The sequence below is a fragment of the Salvelinus namaycush genome, chromosome 42 (assembly GCF_016432855.1).
Source record: "Salvelinus namaycush isolate Seneca chromosome 42, SaNama_1.0, whole genome shotgun sequence".
Lineage (NCBI taxonomy): Eukaryota > Metazoa > Chordata > Actinopteri > Salmoniformes > Salmonidae > Salvelinus > Salvelinus namaycush.
This window is the reverse complement of record NC_052348.1, coordinates 4,600,264-4,622,851: the sequence shown is the minus strand read 5'-3', so window position 1 is coordinate 4,622,851 and position 22,588 is coordinate 4,600,264. Positions and strand designations below refer to the sequence as shown.

General features: G+C 44.7%; 2 protein-coding genes and 1 pseudogene across 4 annotated transcripts; 2 read left to right on the top strand and 1 right to left on the bottom strand.

The window, feature by feature from the left end:
• The first annotated feature begins 889 nt into the window (after positions 1 to 889).
• LOC120034643 (oxysterol-binding protein 1-like) lies at positions 890 to 16,494 on the top strand. Of its 3 annotated transcripts, none has more exons than XM_038981218.1 (15): positions 890 to 1,048; positions 1,925 to 2,103; positions 4,249 to 4,457; positions 6,030 to 6,198; positions 6,529 to 6,640; positions 6,987 to 7,185; positions 7,348 to 7,462; positions 7,657 to 7,714; positions 7,835 to 8,005; positions 8,510 to 8,755; positions 11,143 to 11,263; positions 11,374 to 11,477; positions 11,653 to 11,933; positions 12,146 to 12,405; positions 14,537 to 16,494. In XM_038981218.1, exons 2-15 carry the CDS (start codon positions 1,967 to 1,969, stop codon positions 14,677 to 14,679), a joined length of 2,325 nt encoding a protein of 774 aa, XP_038837146.1. In that variant the 5' UTR covers positions 890 to 1,048; positions 1,925 to 1,966; the 3' UTR covers positions 14,680 to 16,494. The 3 variants fall into 3 exon arrangements, with proteins under 3 accessions (XP_038837146.1, XP_038837147.1, XP_038837145.1); XM_038981219.1 differs by having other exon boundaries at positions 890 to 1,100; positions 7,660 to 7,714; XM_038981217.1 differs by having other exon boundaries at positions 890 to 1,100.
• Positions 16,494 to 18,765, bottom strand: LOC120034645 (coiled-coil domain-containing protein 86-like). The gene is made up of 4 exons (XM_038981220.1): positions 18,055 to 18,765; positions 17,781 to 17,910; positions 17,395 to 17,469; positions 16,494 to 17,124 (listed from the first exon to the last, which is right to left on the bottom strand). The coding sequence occupies exons 1-4, from the start codon at positions 18,609 to 18,611 to the stop codon at positions 16,984 to 16,986; spliced, it is 903 nt and encodes a 300-aa protein (XP_038837148.1). The 5' UTR covers positions 18,612 to 18,765; the 3' UTR covers positions 16,494 to 16,983.
• Positions 18,766 to 20,321: 1,556 nt separating this feature from the next.
• Positions 20,322 to 22,088, top strand: LOC120034716 (annotated as a pseudogene).
• Positions 22,089 to 22,588: the final 500 nt, after the last annotated feature.

The window sequence follows — 22,588 nt, the reverse complement described above, 5'->3', positions numbered from 1 at the left end:
CACCGGGTCAGGAAATGGTTGGTACCCCAAGTCAGGTGGCTGAGACCCTAGCAGGGTGGGAGGCCTAGGGCCTTACAAGGCAGGGGACTCATAGCAGCTGCTACTAAGGTCACAAACTGAGACTTGGAACCTAACTGGGCATGAGACATACAGTAGTGCCTCGGACGAGAACAGGACACTACGGGTCAACTGAAGCTGACACTGCTAACAGACTGTGGACCCATGGCACAGACTAGTGGGACAGGAGACAGGTCAAGATACAGGGTGAGGTGTTTTTCATCACAAATAAAAGCTATGGAATTGGGGTTATGGTAATCTGATCCTAGATCTGTGGTTAAGGGAAACTGCTACCCCCAAAGAGCCAGAAAACACCAGGGGTGTATTCATTATGCCAATTATGTTGCAAAAGGCTTCTTAAGTGGAAGCAAAAGGAACAAACGGGGCGGGACCTACCCTAATTTGTCCAATGAAAACTCTAGTTTTGCTCTGTTTGCTTCCGTTTGGTTCTAAAAACGGTAAACGGTTTCCGTAATGAATTCACCCCTGTACGCCCCACCCAGTGTTCCACCCAATGACTGTATTTGAAGGTTCCACCAGAGTTGAGAAATATTACATGATTTCCTTAAAAAATAAATAAATCACAAGGTTTCTGACGATGACTCTTATTTTTGTGTTCACGTTTTGAAGCGAGAGTACTTTGTTTAACGTCTCTGGCCGCACACAGGTGCTACCAGTGAGTGGACTAGTTCGTTTTGCATGTACCGGTTCCCCAGGTGGGTGGCTATTTAATATAGGGCCCAATGAAATGGTCTACAATGTGCACACCCCGCCCATTGATACAAGGTAAACGTTAGGTGGAAAGATTTGTAAAAAAAAAATCAAATGTAAACAAAAAACTGAAATCAATTGTGTTCCTGACATTTAATGCTAAGGCGAAGAACTTTGATTGGGAAAGTTGTGGCTTGATAGCTACGTTTGTCATGTTACTTTCATTTTTTTAAGCAAAAGTAAATGTCCAGTCTGATAGTCGGATGTTGAAGTTGTCAAGGTATAGTAGCCCAAGGAAATTGCGTCAGTTTTTCCTCGACATATTGATAAAGGTTGGTTGATTGTATGGCTCATTAATTAACTAGCTATACGAGCATAATAAAGTGTATTTTTATTGCAAAATTTGAGTTGATTAGCTGCTCAAGGCATCGACTCTCGGTCGACGGTCGTTAGCGCCGAGGTGGATCCGCCTGTCATTGTCGTGAGTGCGGTGTGTGATGCTGCACTTTAGCGCCAGGCTGTGCTGTGTTGTTAGGCCGCTAGCGACTTATTGTTGATTTTGCACTGACAGTGCTAAATGTGTAAAGTCATTGCAAATTGTGTAGTAGTAACTAGTATCCCTCTAGCTTCATGCCAAAGTTTGGATGGAAACGTCGTCTTGCTCTCGACAAGACTGGCTATGCCGTTAACGTTAGCTACTGTAACTAGTTTAGCGAATGCTACCTGTTTAGCGAGACGTTTGCAAGCTAGCTAGGAAGCTAATCTCTTGTTAACATCACTAGCAGTAGTTGTTCTCCAACAACTTATCCAGCTTAGCTAGCTAGCTAAGTTGCTGATATGACTTGCTATATCAATTTACGCAATATAATACTGTTAACCAAAGCCAGGCAGTTGACACTGACAGGTAGGCTAGTGTCATTGATTGTTGCCCAAAGGCCGGTAGATGGCGATATCGAAATTACTCAATATCGTCATCTGCCGGCCATTGGGTTATGCTGATTTGTAGTGACTTTCGAAACTGTTCTGACTTGACACTGACAGCATACGTGGTCTTCTAGTATGTATCCCAAGTATGTATGGATTAGTTGGCTAGTAAATAGTCTGTAGATTTTCCCATGCCATTTCCATGTTGTCTTACTGTTTTTCATCTCCCTAGGCTCCAATCTACTAGCCTACTGTGGAGGCTCAGACTGTCGTAATGTCGGAGGTCAAGGCACTCACCCCGACTCCGGCTGGAGACACATACAAAGGATGGCTATTCAAATGGACGAATTACATCAAGGGCTACCAGCGACGATGGTTTGTCTTGAGCAACGGTTTACTATCCTACTACAGGTAAGAATGGGGCGAGATGGGGTGGCATGACGTAGTACCTCTTCGCATCCTCTGTAACAGATAAGACTAACAGTTACCAGAAATCTTTGCTGCCTGCAATTCAGGGCCGTTCCTGCTTGTGGGCATTGCTGCATCTGCAGGAACCCCTCTTTATACTTCTATTGGTCCATTTTTAAGCTAGGACTCCAGTACACAGGCAGGAGGCAGGGTGCTCCAGTACAGTAGGTGGCGGTAATGCACCATAACATTGGATGCCAACCGCAGATAAACCCCACAGAAGAAGAGGCGGGGGCGACAACGTCGGTAGCTAGCTAGGACAAAGGTAGACTGTGTCCTTCGCCTCTGCCTGTCTGGCACTGTTTTCCCGCAGTTCTGTTAACAACGGCGAGGGCAGGTGTTCGACAAGTGGGAGTGAAGGACACTGTTCTAGCTAGTTAGTTAGCTAGCTAGGACTCCGGTGCAGCAGGTTGGATAAGTAGCTAGCTAGCACGCCAGTAGACAGTGTACTGCACCCTGCCTGTTGGGCCATGCTTTCCAGCAGTTCTGTTAACAAGGGCAGGTGTTTGTGCCAGTGGGAGCGAAGGACACTGTGCTAGCTAGCTTGTTAGCTAGGACGACTCTGGTACACAGCAGGCGGGGGCGACACCGGTAGCTAGGTCCTAGGATACCGGTAGACAGTGTCCTTAGCCCCTGACAAACTCTGATAATACTTTTATTTTTTATTTGAACCACATTTTAATCGCCTAGACAATCAAGGGAAATCCCAAATAACAAAAGTGTCACACAAGCATGAAGATGTCGTGCTCGAGGTGGGGGCGTTCCTGCAGATGCCGTAATGCCCCCATGCAGGAACGGCCAGAATTGCGGGCCGCAATCACACGCTATTGGAAAAATCTAGAAGAATGTCATTGTTATCCAGGGATATGGCTACGGTCATTTTTCCACTGTCAATGTATAAACGGTTACATTATAGCTGTGATTTGCTCTGTATTGTGTTGACATTTCCACTATAAGGTGAATACAACTTGCTCCTTTATATGCCTATCATGAGTTTTGACTATGGCGCACAGTATCATAAAGAAATTGAAGCTAGAGGTCATTATGGATTCCCTGTTTAACTCTTTGCCATTTAATGGTGTAACAATATTGCATGACTCATCTTCGTTTTGCTTGCAACAAAGACATGTGTCTGAATGCTTGGCCTGTTTTCGGCCCTGTGGGGGAGTCATCATGTCTTCACTGGGCTGTGTAATATGAGTTGTGTTTGTTTAATGAGTTTTGGAGACACATGTTGCTGTGTACCATTCACCTCCCACTCCAAGCACGCTGTGTGTGTTGTGAACGGTACTGTTTGCCTAACAATTTAGAATCTGGTGATAAGCACGTCCAACAATTCACACACTTTTCATGTTCCTTTCTCTGAGTCTTGTTTTCTCTCAAATAACTTGCCAAGAGTGCATTTAGCGAGACATTTGCACAAAGGTTTTTTGCAATCGTGCAAGATTGCCAAACCAGAATGTTGAAATGTTTTTCCAACACTAGGCTAGATTGTCCCTGAGATAGCATAGCTGTATTGGACAGATTCCTTTGTTCCATATGAACAAATTAGTTAGGCAACAATAGCCAATATTCCAGACTGGACCATCAGTCAGCTGGTTTCTATTGCCACGCTTCCATGTAATCTGAGTATTGGGTCCCCACTCCTCTGCTGGTGTAATCATAATGGTTCCTGGTTAAACTGGCTGTAATCAGAGACCTTTACTTAATGGAATGTAAAATAAAACAATGTGGAACAGAGAGCATTGTTGTCCAAAATTAGTTTACTGAATTTGCTCCAACTAGCCTAAAGCTTCCCTAGTCTGAACATATTCCCTAACCTCTTTCCCTGTTTCTGGTGTTTGCAGACCAACAGAAACCAGTTAGGTGTAATTAAAGTGATGTCTTCATCTTGGCTTCCAGTAGGTGTAGAGAAGCTTCTGCCGTATTGCTTCCTATATGGTTCCTTCAGATGAGCAAACACTGAAGAGGATCTGGTTAGGGGGCTAGGAGTTGTTTTTGGACCAGCCATACAAGCAGGAGTTGGAGCTGGTTCAGGAGTTGGAGCTGGTTAAACCCACCCTTCTCTCTCGCTCTGTTTCTCCCCAGGACCCAGGCAGAGATGGGCCACACGTGCCGGGGCACCATCAACCTGGCCACGGCCAACATCGCGGTGGAGGACTCGTGCAACTTTGTCATCTCTAACGGCGGGGCGCAAACCTACCACCTGAAGGCCAGCTCTGAGGTGGAGCGACAGCGCTGGATCACCGCCCTGGAGCTGGCCAAGGCCAAGGCTGTCCGCAATCAGGCCGAGTCTGGTGAGGGAGGGAGGAGAGGAAAAAGGAGGAGGGAGAGGAAGGGATTTGTCTGGGTAGAACGGTCTGTGATGTGTACAGAGAGAGGGAAAGGGAAGGAGGGTTGAGGGGGGTGTCTGAGTGGAGTGTATACTGTATGTGTTTGTTCATGTTCCTTTGAGAAAGAGGTGGTTATGGAGAGAGAACATGTTTTTTTCTTAAGAATTACAGTTTACTGTATAACCCCCAGTTAGATTGAGGGGGTGGGGCTATCATTCTGACATAATGTATTTTTTTCTTCATATACTGTACCAGTCAAAAGTTTGGACACCTACTCATTCCAGGGTTTTTCTTTATTTTTACTATTTTCTACATTGTAGATAACATGGAATCATGTAGTAACCAAAAATATTTGAGATTCTTCAAAGTAGCCACCCTTTGCCTTGATGACAGCTTTGCACACTCTTGGTATTCTCTAAACCAGCTTCATGAGGTAGTAGTCACCTGGAATGCATTTAAATTAGCAGGTGTGCCTTATTTAAAAGTTAATTTGTGGAATTTCTTTCCTTAATGCGTTTGAGCAAATCAATTGTGTTGTGACAAGGTAGGGCTATCTTCTGTATACCTCCCCATATTTGGTAAAAGACCAAGTCCATATTATGGAAGAACAGCTCAAAAAAGCAAAGAGAAACGACAGTCCATCATTACTTTAAGACATGAAGGTCAGTCAATCCGCAAAATTTCAGTGCTGTCGTAATAACAATCAAGCACTATGATGAAACTGGCTCTCATGAGGACCATCACAGGAAAGGAAGACCTAGAGTTACCTCTGCTGCAGAGGATAAGTTCAATAGAGATACCAGCCTCAGAAATTGCAGCCCAAATAAATGCTTCACAGAGTTTAAGTAAGAGACACATCTCAACATCAACTATTCAGAGGAGACTGCATGAATCAGGCCTTCATGGTCAGATTGCTGCAAAGAAACCACTACTGAGGGACATCAACAATAAGCAGAGACTTATTGGGCCAAGAAACACCACCAATGGACATTAGAGCGATGGAAATCTGTCCTTTGGTCTGATGAGTCTAGATTTTTGGTTCCAACCGCAGTGTCTTTGTGAGCCGCGGAGTAGGTTAACAGAACTCTGCATATGTGGTTCCCACCGTGAAGCATGGAGGAGGAGGTGTGGGGGGGCCACAGCATTCTGCAGCGATACGCCATCCTATCTGATTTGCGCTTAGTGTGACTATCATTTGTTTTTCAACAGGACAATGACCCAACAATGAGTATTCAAGACTGTTGGAAAAGCATTCCAGTTGAAGCTGGTTGAGAGAATGCCAAGAGTGTGCAAAGCTGTCATCAAGGCAAAGGGTGGCTACTTTGAAGAATCTAAATATTTGTATTTGTTTAACACTTTTTTGGTTACTACATGATTCCCATATGTGTTTTTCATAGTTTTGATGTCATAACTATTATTCTACAATGTAGAAAAAGAAAGAACCCCTGGAATGAGTAGGTGTCCAAACTTCTGACTGGTACTGTATATTATAGCGTGTGTGTGTTAAACCCTTTCCTTTCTCTTCTTCTTCTCCAGATGATTCTGGTGATGAGTGTCCCACGTCACCCCCTACCTCGGGACAAGGCGGAGGGGCACGTAACTCTAACTCAGAGGTACAGTCCACACTACGCACTCTGGGCAGCAAGGTAGAAGACCTGAGCACCTGCAACGACCTCATCGCCAAGCACGGCTCTGCCCTCCAAAGGTCAGGGGTCAACCCATCACGCTCACACATAAACAACTGGTTGAATCCCCATGTATAGACACCGATAGTAATAGAACAAGATAACTTTGCCCACATCCATAGAACACATCAATGGTTGCAAAAAGCTATTGTTCTGTACTATCCTTACAAGCACATATTAACTGGTTGGCCAACTAAGTGCTAAAATTTTGTTATGGACCAGATATTTGTCTTGGTTGCAGAGTCGTCTGAGTGAATAAACAAATTGCAAACACTACATACAAAAGGGATGGGTTGAGGGGATGGGTTGAAGGGACTGGCTGACTTTCCTTGGCTGTGCCTCTGTCCTAGGTCCCTGTCAGAGCTGGAGGGGGTGCGGCTGGGAGCCGACACGGATGGCAAGATCCGGCAGGTGACGGAGAGAGCCACGTTGTTCCGCATCACCTCCAACGCCATGATCAACGTACGTGTTGTTTTTGTAGTGTGCGAAGGCGACACTGGTTTACAAAGCGTCGTACATAGAATACAGTCAAGGTCTAATAAATCAGTGTAATAATTTAGTAAAGACCTCGTTCTAGCTGAAGCCCACCGTACGAGACATCTGTATCTTGACTGTTACACAAACATTTGCAAGGCTTTGTGGTATAGTACGAATGTTCTAAAAGTGTTTCTGTGACGTTTCCCTGACATTCCTCTGTTTCCCCTAACGTTCTCCCCCCCCCCCAGGCGTATAGAGACTCCCTGGCCCAGACCAACCGTACTGTTTTTGGTATTTGTATAAAATGTACCTCTAATGTTTCTCCCCCCAGGCGTGCAGAGACTTCCTGTCCCTGGCCCAGGCCCACAGTAAACGGTGGCAGAAAGCCTTGCATTCGGAGCGGGACCAGAGGATAAGGCTGGAGGAAACATTGGAGCAGCTAGCCAAGCAGCACAACCACCTGGAGAGGGCCTTTAGAGGGGCCACCGTACTGCCCCTCTCCCAGAGCAACCCCGCCTTGGACAGCAAGAGTAAGGCATCACCTCTGACCCCGAACGATCTGTTACATTAACTCTTTGACCCCTGAACTTTAACCCCGAAACTCCAAACTGGCTGTTAACCTGCTAGTTAAGTCAACCACTGAATCTACAACCTGCTCTCATTCATAATATTTTGTTTTCTCCCTCTCTCAGGTTCGGGCTCAGCAAAGGGTGATGCGAGCGACGAGGATGATGAGAATGAGTTCTTTGACGCTATGGAGGACCCGGCGGGGTTCATCACTGTACCGGCCGACCCCAAGTATCATAGGTCAGCACGCCTCTACCTTTCTTTTTACTCTGTTTCTTGCTCTCTTTCTTTCTTTCTCTCGCTCAACCTCTTTTTCTCAATACAAATGGCATGGCATTTTATGAGCGATTTTAAACTGAGCTTTTAGAAGGCAAACTGTAATTGGTCAAATGCATTTCTTTCTCTCTATATCTGTTTCTTTCTCCTCCACCCAGAAGGTCAGGAAGTAACGTCAGTTGTCTCAGCACTGAAACTGGAATTGATGACCAATCAGTGAGTCTGTCACTGTGTTTTGAAATGTTTTTTTTTTTTATTACTTGCTTTACGGTACATAGGATGTCCCTTGAAATAAAAACTGTGTTTGTGTTCTGCCCTCTTTTTGGCCGCCCACAGCTTTGTGACGAGCAGTCGTTGGGGTCCAATTCGGAGTCGCCGCAGTCCCTGGAGGTTGAGCCAGTGAGGAAGAGGCGGACCAAAATCCCAGACAAGCCCAACTATTCTCTGAACCTCTGGAGCATCATGAAGAACTGCATCGGCAAGGAGCTCTCCAAGATCCCCATGCCTGTAAGAAACACACGTGTGTGTGTGTGATTGTGTGTGACTATAGACTATTGCAGCACACCCTAACTGTTGCTGTCAGCTCTATGCATTGTATTGAACGAGGGCAATTGGGAGAGAACATCTTTCTGGAATGAAATGCATCGACAGGTAGCTTCCAAAATAAAGGAAACACTCTACTTGAGTAAATTTAGGGATACAAAGTATATTGAAAGCAGGTGCTTCCACACAGCATGGTTCCTGAGTTTATTAAGCGGTTAAGGAGCATAGGGGGTTTAAAGTGTGTGTGAGACAGCGTTTTCCATCATCAAAACACCGAATGTTGGAATGTTTCATGGAATGATGGTGTTGCATCCCTCCAATAGAGTTCTAGACACTTGCAGAATCAATGCTAAGGCGCATTGACACTTCATGCCAGTGTTTCCTTTCTTTTGGCAGTTACCTGTATTTTTCCCTAACCCTTTCCATTCTAAGTTTCCTTTCTCTCCCCCTTTTCTCCCCTTATCTCAGGTGAACTTCAACGAACCAATTTCCATGCTCCAGCGTCTATCCGAGGACTTAGAGTACTACGACCTCCTAGACAAGGCGGCTAAATGCCAGAGCTCTCTGGAGCAGCTGTGCTACGTGGCTGCCTTCACCGTATCGTCCTACTCCACTACGGTCCACCGCACAGGGAAACCCTTCAACCCCCTACTGGGGGAGACCTACGAACTGGACCGGCTGAGGGAGAGTGGCTACCGCTCACTGTGTGAACAGGTAAAAAAGGGAGTGGGGGGACAGGGGAAAGAACGAGAGGGACGGGAGCAATGGGGGAATGACTGGTTGGGAAAGAGAGGAATTGGAAAAACAGAAGGGGGAGGGAGGGCTACAGGTTCAAATGGGTGAGGGGCTAAGAGAGGGAGGGGGCAGAGAGAGAGTATTGGAGAAGAAGCTTTGCATCTACAGTGGCTATATGTTTTTAAAAACCAATACGCATTCAATAAACCACAAATTGACATCACAACAATTTGATTGTATCAATCCGGTTTATTGCAACTAGGAGACCCCTCCAGAACGAAAGCAGAGAAGGCCCTTAAGTATTAATCTCCCAGCATCAAATGTTCTGTAAACACCAGCCCGAGAGGCTTGCAGGAAGTCACCGCATCAGCTGCTACAGTGTCACAGATACATCACTGTCCTCGAATCCAGTCTGGTGTCAAACATTAACCATAACATTCAACACTGGCAGACATTCGATACTGGCAGTTAAACAGGTCAAAGGTAAGAAGATAAGTACTTGGTTACAACAGATAATTATAAACTAACAAGTGAACTACTTAATTAGATATATTACTTAAACATACAGTACCAGACAAAGGTTTGGACACCTACTCATTCAAGGCTTTTTCTTTATTTTTACTATTTTCTACATTGTAGAATAATAGTAAAGAAATCAACACTATGAAATAACACATGGAATCATGTAGTAACCAAAAAAGTGTTAAACAAATCAAATATATTTGAGATTCTTCAAAGTATTCACCCTTTGCCTTGATGACAGCTTTGCACACTTGGTATTCTCAACCAGCTTCACCGGGAATGTTTTTCCAACAGTCTTGAAGGAGTTCCCACATATGCTGAGCATTTGTTGGCTGCTTTTCCTTCACTCTGCGGTCCAACTCATCCCAAACCATCTCTGTTGGGTTGGGGGATTGTGGAGGCCAGGTCATCTGATGCAGCACTCATCACTCTCCTTCTTGGTCAAATAGCCCTTACACAGCCTGGAGGTGTGTTGGGTCATTGTCCTGTTTGCAGCAATTCAACCATGAAGGCCTGATCCACACAGTCTTCTCTGAACTGTTGTCTGTTACTTGAACTCTGAAGCATTTATTTGGGCTGCAATTTCTGTGGCTGGTCATTTTAATGAACTTATCCTCTGCAGCAGAGGTAACTCTGGGTCTTCCCAGAGTTGATGAACAGCATTCTTACATAGGTATTCCTCTTGTCCAGATGGGTTAGGGCAGTGTGATTGCGATTGCGTCGTCTGTGGACCTATTGGGGCGGTAAGCAAATTGGAGTGGGTCTAGGGTGTCAGGTAGGGTGGAGGTGATATGGTCCTTGACTTGTCTCAAAGCACTTCATGATGACGGAAGTGAGTGCTACGGGGCGATAGTCATTTAGCTCAGTTACCTTCGCTTTCTTGGGAACAGGAACAATGGTGGCCATCTTGAAGCATGTGGGAACAGCAGACTGGGAAAAGGATTGATTGAATGTGTCCATAAACACACCAGCCAGCTGGTCTGAGCATGCTCTGAGCATGCTCTGAGGATGCGGCTGGGCCGGCAGCCTTGCGAGGTTTAACACATTTACACAGAGGGCATCGATGGGTAGTGGTACCTCTAGAAACAGCCAGTTAGTCAGAGAACTGTCAAGAGTTCCAGCCCTGTCCATCACCTGTGGTGCTGAAACGTTCCCTTCTGCTGTAGCACGTTCCAATAGTACGCCACATAATACCCATAAAACCACGGAAATGGTTCCAATGGTTTTTCCGCTTAATGTTTCACATTGTGTATTTTACAAAAAAATTGAATTAACTGTGTGTTTGGTGTAGACTTACCTTTTGCGTGACGTTTTGATAGCCGTGAGTTTTATCTATATTTGCCTCAATTGACAACAAAAAAAATTGCTATGCTAATTATTGATGAAGTTACCTTGTCCAAGAGATTTGCAGTTATCAAAACGTCACGCCAGGGTTAAGCCTACACAAAACACAAACCTTATGAATTAGTTCTAAAATCCCAATGGAAAAAGGAATGTTCAAAAAAACGATTGGAACTGATTTCCGGGTTTTATGACTCATACTGTGGTACTCAATTCCCTGAGAGGAAAACACCCTAGTGTCAGCTGTGGGGAAACAACGGCTCTCTTTATTCACACACTTACACTTTAAATACATTTTTACATATGTTGTTTTTATCCCAGCACAACCACATCTGACTCAAGTAATCGGCTAATCATCAAGCCATTAATTAGTCGAATCAGGTGTTTTAGTGCACAGTTTAAAAATGGTACCCCGTGGGTCCCCAGGACCGGAGTTGCAAAACACTGTGCTTCGTGATTTAATTGTAATATCGCCCTACCCAATCCTCCATCTCTTTATCCAGGTGAGTCACCACCCGCCTGCAGCGGCTCATCATGCCATCTCAGAGAGAGGCTGGACCCTCCGACAGGAGATCTCCCTCGCCAGCAAGTTCAGGGGAAAATACCTCTCCATCATGCCTCTGGGTAAGGCAGTGTGTGAGGACTGATGGTTGCCAGCCAATGTTTCCATCACGCTCAATCTTTGTTTAGTTGGCATTTGACATGTTTTACTATGGTGTAATCGTCTTCCACAGGCTCTATCCAATGTATGTTTGAGAAGAGCAACAATCACTACTCGTGGAAGAAAGTCACTACAACAGTACACAACATCATTGTGGGCAAATTGTGGATCGACCAGGTAAGAAAAATATCACACACGATGGCTATATCTGTTAAAGTGACATTATCATGCCACAATCTTTGCAATAGACACATGCAGAACCTACTGTGGGTGTTAGATGTTAGACCAATTCCAAAAAACATTCCAGATTTATTTTAAAGAATTCCATTCTCTCTCTTTCTGTTTTTCTCAGTCGGGCGAGATAGACGTGGTGAACCACCGGACCGGCGACCGCTGCCATCTCAAGTTCGCCCCGTACAGCTACTTCTCCAGAGACGTGGCCAGGAAGGTGACTGGTGTGGTGACAGACAAGGAGGGTAAGGCCCACTATGTGCTGTCAGGGACGTGGGATGAGAAGATGGAGTTCTCCAGGGTGATGCAGAGTAATAAGGGCGAGAACGGCACCGAGGGCAAACAGAAGACCGTCTACCAGACGCTCAAAGCCAAGGAGCTCTGGAAGAAGAACCCACTACCGTGAGTAGAGTGTGGGGGTGGGTGTGTTTTTTTTTTTTGCTGAAGAGGTGCAGCAAACGAAAAAGACATTTGGTGTGTCAAAGAACACGGCTTTTTCAATCATCTCACCTCTGTTGCTTGGTCTGTCTCTTTCTCCTATGTGTCTCTTCCACTTCCTCCTTTCTCTCTCTCTCTCCTTATTTCCCATCCTCTCTCTTCCTAACCATCTGCAGTGAGGGTGCGGAGACCATGTACTACTTCTCGTCGCTGGCGCTGACGCTCAACGAGCCCGAGGAGGGCGTGGCGCCCACCGACAGCCGGCGACGGCCCGACCAGCAGCTGATGGAGGCGGGCCGGTGGGACGAGGCCAACGCCGAGAAGCAACGGCTGGAGGAGAAGCAGAGGAGCGTCCGCCGCGAGAGGGAGCGAGAGGCCCAGCGCGCAGCCAACCTGCCTGAGGAGGGGGCAGAGGGGGTGGAAGTAGCAGAGGACGGTGAGAAAGAGGGAGGGGGCGAGGGAAGGCGGTGCAAGAAGGGCTACATCCCAGTTTATCTCCTTCCTCCCAAAGTGTTCACTTGTTGACTTTCCTGTACTTATTTGAAAGGAAATGACTGGTTTAAGAAACATGGTGGAGACACCCACTAACCGATGTCTCACCAATCCAATGTTGGAAGTAGTAAACAAGTGCACACTTGAGGATATTATTGGGACATGCCCAAGATGGGAGCAAGATCGATTTCTTGTGCTTGTGAGTAAGCAAATACTCCCCATTAACTTGAATGAGGAGTCTGTTCTCTTTGGCTTCTATTGTAATTAGAGAGAGGAAAAGGAGATGGAGGCAGGTTGGAGGAAAGACAAAGTGAGTGTGTCGTCCCAGAGCTGTCTGTGTTCATAGTCTACCTGTCTGTCCCTTTCTCTTGTATATATCTGTCTGTCTTTCACACGTTTGTCTGTCTCTCTGTCCCGCAAGCTGTCATTGAGGACTCTTTCATCACTGACTCGCCTTTGAAAAGCAAGTACTCCTCTCTTCCCCCTATTGTCTCACTCTACCTTTACTCTCACTCTCACACACACAATCCGTTCCACTTTTCACAAGGTAGGTGTATGTAATACCTCTGACGATCCATCATATCCCGCTTTCTTTATTCATTCATCCATCCTTGGTTTGTGCTGTGTTCAGCTGATGCAGTGGAGATTGGTATGGAAGCGAGCCAGGCTTCGGACGAAAGCAAGTACCACAAACTCCCCCCTTTCCTCCGTCCATCTGTGTCCTTATAGCACACTCCCTCGCTTTCTCCACCCTTTCGCTCTCTTATTCCCTCTCCTTCTGACACTTGATCCTTCTATCACTTTCCGTTTAGTGTGTGTGTGTATACAAAGGTAGTTAGCTAGCTTTTTTTGTGACGCAAATATGCTTGTCAATCAATACCAGAGTCGTGTTCATTAGTGCACACTGTAGCAAAACGTTTTGCAACAAAACAAGTTCCTTATTTGACAAGTTCAGGTAGTCCCTTGCTGTTTTGGGATGTTTTTCTACCTAAGGTGTCTAGTGAATACAACCCAAATTTCCAGGCTATGCCTAGAAATGACTTATTATTGTGCTGTGGAATTCATATTTGAATTGTAATACTCAAGAGGAATGTTTAAATTGATATGCAGCAATGTCCTGTGGTAGCAAACAGCTCAGTAGCATAAATTAAAGCTAGCCTATTTTAATTATCACATCACACCAGTAAGTATCATCGTATATTAAATATATTTATTTGGTTAGGTTGTAGGTTCTTTTTTCCCCCCCTCTTCTTTTCATAATTTCATTCCTTTCTTTCTGTCAATTTTTCATGTTCCTCTCTCCCCCTTCAGCGGACCCTGACGATTCTCCACCTCACACTCCAAGCAAGTAGCCCTCTACTCTTTTCCTCTCTATATCACTGTCTTTCTATCCTCACACTCACATTCTCATCTGTCAGTCTTCCCTTTTGCAGCCCCACGTGGTCCGCCCCTCTCAGAGTATCAAAGCAAGTATTCATTGTTCGGGACACACACGCACCATGATTTCATTCTCACACCTTTTTTAGATACATTTTCCACATCAGCCATCATTCATATATTTCCATTTCCCCCCCCCCCAGTGGATGACATGGAAGGTCATTATGGAGCTGCTGTCAAAAGCAAGTAACACCAGTGCTGTTCGTGCTCACTCTCCTTCTGTCTCTTTCTCTGTTGTTATTTGTCTGTAGTTTGTCTCCTTCCTCTTAGACGCTCTAGTAGTTGCAGTATAACTTGGTTGAGAAATACTAGTTCCCAAAGTCTTACGGTGGTCATGTGTCAAATCTTGTAGCACTAGAAATGATAACTCTGGTAACTATTGTAGCTAGACACCACCATACTGCTGCAATGTTTTCCTTGTCATCCTAATGTTCTGCTTCTCCAGGATCATACCAAAGAGGGATGAGCCAATACTGTCAATCATTGCTCAAGCAGTGACTGAAAAACCCCTGACCTCATCCTTCTTTTATATGGTCTTGATGCAGAAGTCCCTTTCCCAAAGCTTCCATGGCAGGTCGTCAACATCAATGGTTCTTTCAATGGATTAAATGCCTTTCTTTTTCTCTTATTTCCGTCAGGTGTCCACCAGGACAACTATGAGGCGATGTGGTTCGAGCGGACCGAGGACACCGTCACGGGAGAGTCCATGCACGTCTACAAGGGGGGCTACTGGGAAGAGAAGGACCACGGCAGCTGGGACATGTGCCCCGATATATATTGACCCCCCCCCCCATCAGCAAATTGTACTAACCCAGGCATTTGGAATATGGAAGGCCACAAGCCGCCCTTTTTCCCCAATTGAAGAAGGGGCAGCCTGGGTATCGACTCTGTTTAACCCCAACCCTCCCTCTTTCAGGATAGATTTTGGGTTGTAATGCCCCTTACCGCTCCCCTATCACTCTCTGTGGGGATGGTGTGCACAGGGGCAGTGAGACCCTGCAGGACAGTGCAACCGGATAGGGGGACAGACCTGCTTTCTTCTGCCTTCATCTTCTGTGTAGGGTCCGTTTCTCCTAGATGCTGATCTGGGGTCCGTTTTGCATTTCCCACCATTGGGGGAGCCGAAGTTGATCCTAGATCTGTAGCTAGGGAAAACGTCACCCCCGACGCTTCAGCTTCACTAGAATGATTAGATATCTCCCTTTAGAGCCACTGCCACTGGCTAGGCCTTTGTCTTTCTCTCCGTCTCTTCCTTTGCCGCTCTCTTTCTCATCGTTCTCTTACACTTCATCTCTTGCTATGTTAGTCTGTGGAAAAGACTGGGGGCAGATAGGTGGTCTGGTTGATAGATTCTAGCGATTTAACACTAACTCTACCTTGCTCCTCTTCCAAAGGATATGGACTAAACGCATACAGACATGAACAGTTTGTGTGAGTATGTGAAGAGGGGGGGGTTATAATAGCAATGGGTTGGTGCTTATGTCTGCTTTGAGGCTGCCAGATTGTCAAAGCTTCACAAATGCTGTTAAGAGGTGTGTGTCCTCCAGAACTTGGTGACATCACATTAGCTCCTCTGCTGCTTGGCACAAGGATAGTTTGGGCTTGGAGCCTGTTTTCCATCTCAAAGCAGCGTAATCGTCTAAATGAAGGATGTATCGCCATTAAGTACTATTTAAACAGTTCCTACTACACCCTACATCCCAAAGACAACTTCCACCTCTTCCAACAGCAAAACAATCTAGTGTAGCGTATAGTTTTTTTTATTAGGGTTAGTGTGTGAAGCAGACTTGATCGTAACATTGGAATGGTGGGTGTGTCCAAAATAGCACCCTATTCCCTATATAGTGCACTTCTTTTGACCCCCTATAGGCAGTGTTCAAAAGTAGTGCACTATAAATTAATAGGGATTCAGGGTGTGGGAAGTCACTCTTAATCTACATGAACTAAAGTGTGTGTGCAGCGCTAGTACAGAATGTGAGCTTGAGTTCCAAAAATAAATCTTATTTTCAAGTGTACTTAATGTTTGAGTGTGAGGAAAAATGAAACAGATTGCTAATATGTGTGTATATATATATCAAATGAAGTAATAATTAGTGCTATTAATAATATTGATAGTAATTGTGTTTAAGGTCAGAGAGAACTCCCATTTTTCTCCCTAAACTGGGTTGTCCGTTAAGTCAATTTGTTTGATCACTTCTGTGTTGTCCTAATCCCTGTCCGTGTACAACATATGACTGAACAGTTGTGATTCAACAGTTTGTTTGCACAAGTTACACTGCTGTGAAGACCACAATGGTTGTAAAAAATAAAAATAAAAAAGTGCAAATGCAAACTGTTGCTTCACAAAAATATCAGTATCAAAACCATTCATGCGTTGTACCAGAGTTTATACTGGACCCATCTTAAGAGGTCAATTAGTTATACTGCCATATTGTTTGTCTTATTTTTTTCAATAATTTCATCTTGTTTCTCTATTCATCATACTTTCCTATCTTTATGACCATTCTCTCTTATGGATCTTGGTCAGTGCACTGTGGTGCTCTGAGTGTAACAGCATCAGAGGATGATTGTAATAAAGCCTGACTGGAGAAGTGCACACTTGCTTTAGAACTTTATTCCTCTAATGCAACACACTGAAGTGGGCAAAAAGCATAATCTAATGGCCCACGACAAAAGGTTGGGATGTGGTATAAGTGTAGAACAATTTGGTTTGTTTAATGGAACATTGCATTACAAGTTGAGAAGAGTTCCAAGTAAAGATAAGAATATTTCCACAAGAGGCAGGAGGCACTTTTTGCATCTGCAATGCTCCACAGATGGTTAATTGTTTTGAAAGGGTTCGCTGATCATGCTCTCCAGTCCCAGCAGCCTCACAGTAAGCATAGCCATGTCGGCCCTAGGCACATCCGAAAGTATTGGATAGATTTTAAGCAATATGGTAAATTGCGCCTTTTTATCCCGGAGGAACTACAACACCGGGTCGTTGCGTGTAGCAGACGGAGCAAGCCCCTTTTCTGACCAGTTCTCTCATATCTACATGAAGTACCTAGGGGGGTGCTTTTGAACGTCAACTTGAGCACTCCCTCTACTTGTCCCCTTTGCCACCTTTCTGTGCAGCTTTTGGGTTCCTGGGCCGTGATTTCTGCAGCATGGCGAGTGTGTCCCTCTTCTCAATCTTCCTCAGCTGTTTCTTCTTCATCCTCTTGATCTTCGTTGTGTTCCGGATCTGGGATGGAGAAGTCACAAAAAATAAGATGTAGCTCTTAGCCTGGGGCCATATGTATCAAGCGTCAGAGGACTGATTTAGGATCATTATTGCCTTTTAGATCATAAAAGATGATAACATGTACATGGGGGAACCTGATCAAAGAATGTGACAATTAACACATATAGCCCCTGAAGTCAACAACAGAGATCTGCCTGGCTCACGTAGGTTACAGTGAGAAACAAAGACGCCGTCATTTGGAATCACGTGGGGCTGTGTGTGTTGACTTACTACTTGCACAACTTCGGCCTTCCTCTCATTCTCAGCTCGCCTTTTCAAGTTCTCCTCATGCCGCTTCCTCTTTTCCTGTACGGGACGAAAGACACCCAAACAATTACATCATGAGGGGATGCTTAAATAATCAGTTGCACTGCCAACCTCTGTGGTCCATATAACAATGGTGTGTTAAAGAACCGGGAACTCAAAAATACGAGATCAAGTCACTGTCAGTGAGTTTCAGGTCGGAGAGTCAGCGCTCTAGAAAGAGGCCGGAGTTCAAAACCCCCCTCCCCTCCCCCCTTCCTTGAGTTCCCAGTTGTCTTGAATGCACTTAAGTCAGAGATTGCAGAGTTTCCAACGCAGTTTAATTACTACACTCATATGAACAGGTGACAGACCTCTTTCTCCCTGGCTTTGTCCTCTTTCAGTTGCAGGGAATATTTCTTCACCACCTCCTTCTCTCGCTTGGCCGCCATCTTCTTCTCCCAGGAGGAGCACAGTGGCTTGTCTCTTACAAGAATAGAGAACCTGAAAATCAAGGTACATATAAAAAAGGTACATTTCAAACAATTTATGGTCACCATATGTTTGCATTGGCTGGGCTGACTAGTAATAGTTTGCATATGCATGCAGTTAATACATTGTAGGCTATTACAACTTGCCACTACTGACCTTTGCTTGTTGCGGTCTTTCCATACCCGTCCGGATTTTGGTTTCCCTAACGGTATCAGGCCAAGTTTCTCATTAGACTCTGAACGAGTCCTCTTTTTGGCTGTTTTATTTGGGCGGTCCGGAACAGTCTCCATTGGTACGGGACCAACCTTGTTTTCCTTCTCGGTGCAATGATGTGACACAGCTGGAATAAATGTACCTAATGATTTCTCTACAGGTGTGTCTGATTTGACTGGTTTTGCCTCAGCTGTTGCCAATGCATTTGATTTGGACGCCCTGCTTGGAAGTTTTTTCGCACGAGCCTCATCGGCAACGGGTTCCATGACTACAACCGCTGGTTTGGGTTCCGTCTGGTTCTCTGCATTCTCATTCGGTAACTCTTGAATGACAGATTTCCTTGTTCGGCGTGTTGGAGTCTTCGGCACTTCAGAGTCAAGATACACAGCTGGGGTCCGTACTCTGCGCCCGCTACGAGTCCGAGTCACAACGGGAGGAGGCAACTCGTCCTCTTCGGCATCCAGTCCTTCGTTTGGTGTTGTTTTCTCACTTGTCGACATGTTGTCAAAATGATATGATGGCGTGACCGCAACTAATCAATACATATGTTGTTATTTACAGACCTTTATAGACGACAATATGAGCAGAGTTCGGAAGCCCACGTGTGTGTATATGATACTTATTACCACCGAGGGAGAAGAGATGACAGGAAGTACGAGCATACAGTTTGTGCCTTGGGCATTCCATGAGACTGCCGCCTACCGGTAAGGCGTTTGTACTGCCATAACACATCGTCACATGACTTCGTCAACTTCCGCATTTCATTTGTTGACGTTCAGTCATTCATTCAGTGCATCACGACATTCAAACATGGCTTGCTCATGCCGGGTTGGAGTTGTGCTATTGTGTTCCATGTTTACAAGTACAGCAAGTACTCTCACATAGTTAATTTCGTAGTAGCCTAGACTGAATTAGTTGGAGAGAAAAAAGACACATACAGCAAGCTAACGTTACCTAGTCAGAATTCAAGCCTGCTTTTGGAATGCACTTAACTTGAATGATGTTTAAATTAGCCTATAACTTGAACTAATTGCATGTTCCTTGGAACAATTTACCCGCTAGTGCACTGCTTTAGCATATCTGGATTGATTGCTTTCAAAGTATAGTAGCTAGCTAGCAACATTTCAAACTGCTTAGTTGACATTACCTATCACAGTTGATCTACTGCAAGCTATAGAAATGAATAACCTAAATGTACATTAGAATGACCTCTTTCCCACTCTGTATCTGTATTAATTTTAATCGAGAAGTAGGCCTTTTCAACTTTGGCAAAGCGTCAAGTAAATAAAATATAGTGCACTGTGTTCGTAAACGATCTAGTTTTGGCAACAGAAAACAAGGCAGAATGTCGGCCCAGTTTCATTCTCTCCCACTACCCCGGACTGGACTTCCCCTTCCTCTCACTACAATATATATGGTGGTGAGAACGTTTATAGCCCCTGTGAACTGTGGGTTACCCAATCTGTCTGGTTGATATACTGCAAGCCATATAAATTCATAACGTAAATGTGCATTGGAATATCCTCTTTTCCTCTCCCTATTAATTTTCATCGAGATGTAGGCCTTTTCATTTTATACACCCAACAACAGCACTTGACTAGAGCTCAACGATTGGCAGTCACGTTGTTGTTGCCAACCTTGTGCCATCACCTGATAAATCATCTCTTCACCATTTAAAAAGCTGAACCTGTAACAGAACAGTTACATGACTGCAATGAAATCAGACAACTCTCTCTCTAAAGTCAGTTTGATGTAGCCATAATAAAAACAGCACACTGACTCCATGGCTCCCCCAGATTTAAAAACTACTATATGTGACTCTTACTTTGTTGAAATCTCTGTCAGCTTGGAGTGCCGCAGACCTTCAGTGTGGAATACAATAATGACTACTTCCGTAAGGATGGGGAAGAGTTCCGCTACATCTCCGGTAGCATCCACTACAACAGGATCCCCAGGGCCTAATGGAAAGACAGGCTAGTCAAGATGTATATGGCTGGAATGAACGCCATTCAGGTGTATGTAGACATAGCCTGACGACTCACACTAAGTTATTCCGCCGCTCTGTCGTTTGCTACATACTTTAGTCTGAGACTGCCATCATTGAAGCCGTTTGTGGCGTTGTAAAAAACAATGGTATCAGCGATTGGATCGTCTCTAACCAATCAGCGTATCAAAGCCAATGATGATTTTTCAAACCGCCTCTTTTACCCATGTGTGTTCTGGCACTGGCACAACCCATCGGTTTCTGGACCAATGAGACGGCCCAGAATGTGTTTGCATTCGGTGAAGCGTCGGGAGGTATACTCCGATCCAGACTCATTGTGTAGAAGAAACTTAAGTCCGTAGGCTTGGCGTAGTGTTTAGCAAGGAGTCTGGGTAGCCAGGCAAATGTAGACTGGCCACTATGTCATAAATACACTGAATGCCAACCAGTTAGATTAGTGTCTTCAATGGTCCTTCTAGTTTTCAGTTAGTCATTTCAGTGGCCAATTTGGACATAGAATTAACATTGTTCAAAGTAATTCAAAGAAAGAGCCATTTAATCAAATCACCTCCAAATGTTGATAACCAGACAGAATTCCTTCATCGGGCCTTAAACCTCAGACAGAGCTATGATTTACCATCTGGTGGTATGGACTTAAATACTACGTCATTGTCCATTTTGGTTGAAAAATGACATTTGACATTCCAGGTACGTCCCCTGGAATTTCCATGAGCCCTCCCCGGATCGGTACAACTTCAGTGGGGACAGGGATCTAGAACACTTCCTGCAATTGGCCCAAGACATTGGTCTGCTGGTTGTACTGAGGCCTGGGCCCTACATCTGTGGAGAGTGGGATATGGTGAGAGAATGACTGTAAACAATTGTTTTATGATAAATATACCTGTTGATGATATGTGTAATAATGTTGGCAAATTATGCCTGTATTCCTAGTTGTTTTCGGAAGACGATAAGTCACAATGTAGTAACGACACTTCTACACCAGCTGTGTATTTCTTGACAGACTGTGATAATTTGCCAATTTCATGACTTGATCTTTAGGGGTGCTTGCCTGCCTGGCTGCTCCACAAGAAAGACATGGTCCTGCGTTCCTCAGACCCAGGTGTGTATTGACCGTTAGATGAGAATGCAATGGATTTTATTAGTATTACAATATAAGAATTGTGTTTTTATGACACCTAAATCCGTTTGTTTCAGATTCCATTGCGGCCGCTGACAAGTGGATGGGCAAACTACTGCCAATGTTAAAGCGTTCCTTTCTCAGAACAGTGGACCCGCCATTACTGTTCAGGTGAGCCATGTTGATATTCAATGATTAATAAAAAATTATTTGGAGAATCAATAGCAAAAGTTTGGATAACTTCATATTGTGCCTTAACTCTACAATTCAATAGAATACTGTTTGTCAAACATTGCCTCTCATCACCTTAACAAGAGACCATCTCTCTCCCCCTCTCCTCTCCCTCCTCTCCTTCTCTCTCTCAGGTGGAGAGTGAGTACGGCAGCTACTTTGCCTGTGACTACAACTACCCAAGTCACCTGACCAGTCTGTTCCGCTCCCACCTAGGGAACGGCGTTGTGCTGTTCACCACAGACGGGGCCAGGGTCGGGTACCTCAAGTGTGGCTCTCTGCAGGGCCTCTACGCCACTGTGGACTTTGGCCCAGGTAGGCTTCTGAGGCACAACTCTAGAATCAAATTATATTTCCAAAATCACTACCATACTGATAATAGGGAAATTGCAAAACTGACCTTAGATCAGTGTCAAGGGGGAACTGATGCAAGTTAAAATATACATAGAAATGGTCAAGGGTGATAATTTCTAGCATGGCCAGATAGTGCTGACTGTATCTTGTGTTGCAGGTGAACTTTTGAGTTATACACTGGCTGGCTGGACCACTGGGGAGAGCATCACTCTACAGTGTCCACCACCATCGTGGCCAAGTCCCTCAACGAGATCCTAGCCATCGGTGCCAGCGTTAATCTGTGAGTCACACATGAAACATTTCACATCAAAAAGGTACAGAGGATTTTTCAACTATCGACAACTAGTTTTAAACTTCTCTCTGCAGCTACAGTTGAAGTCGAAAGTTTACATACACCTTAGCCAAATATATTTAAATTCAGTTTCACAATTCCTGACATTTAATCCTAGTAACAATTCCCTGTTTTAGGTCAGTTAGGATCACCACTTTTTATTTTAAGAATGTGAAATGTCAGAATAATATATGGAGAATGATTTATTTCTGCATTTATTTCTTTCATCACATTCCCAGTGGGTCAGAAGTTAACATACCCTCAAATAGTATTTGGTAGCGTTGCCTTTTTAAAATTGTTTAACTTGGGTCAAACGTTTCAGGTAGCCTTGCACAAGCTTCCCACAATAAGTTGGGTGAATTTTGGCCCATTCATTCTGACAGAGCTGATGTAACTGAGTCAGATTTGTAGGCCTCCTTGCTCACACATGCTTTTTCAG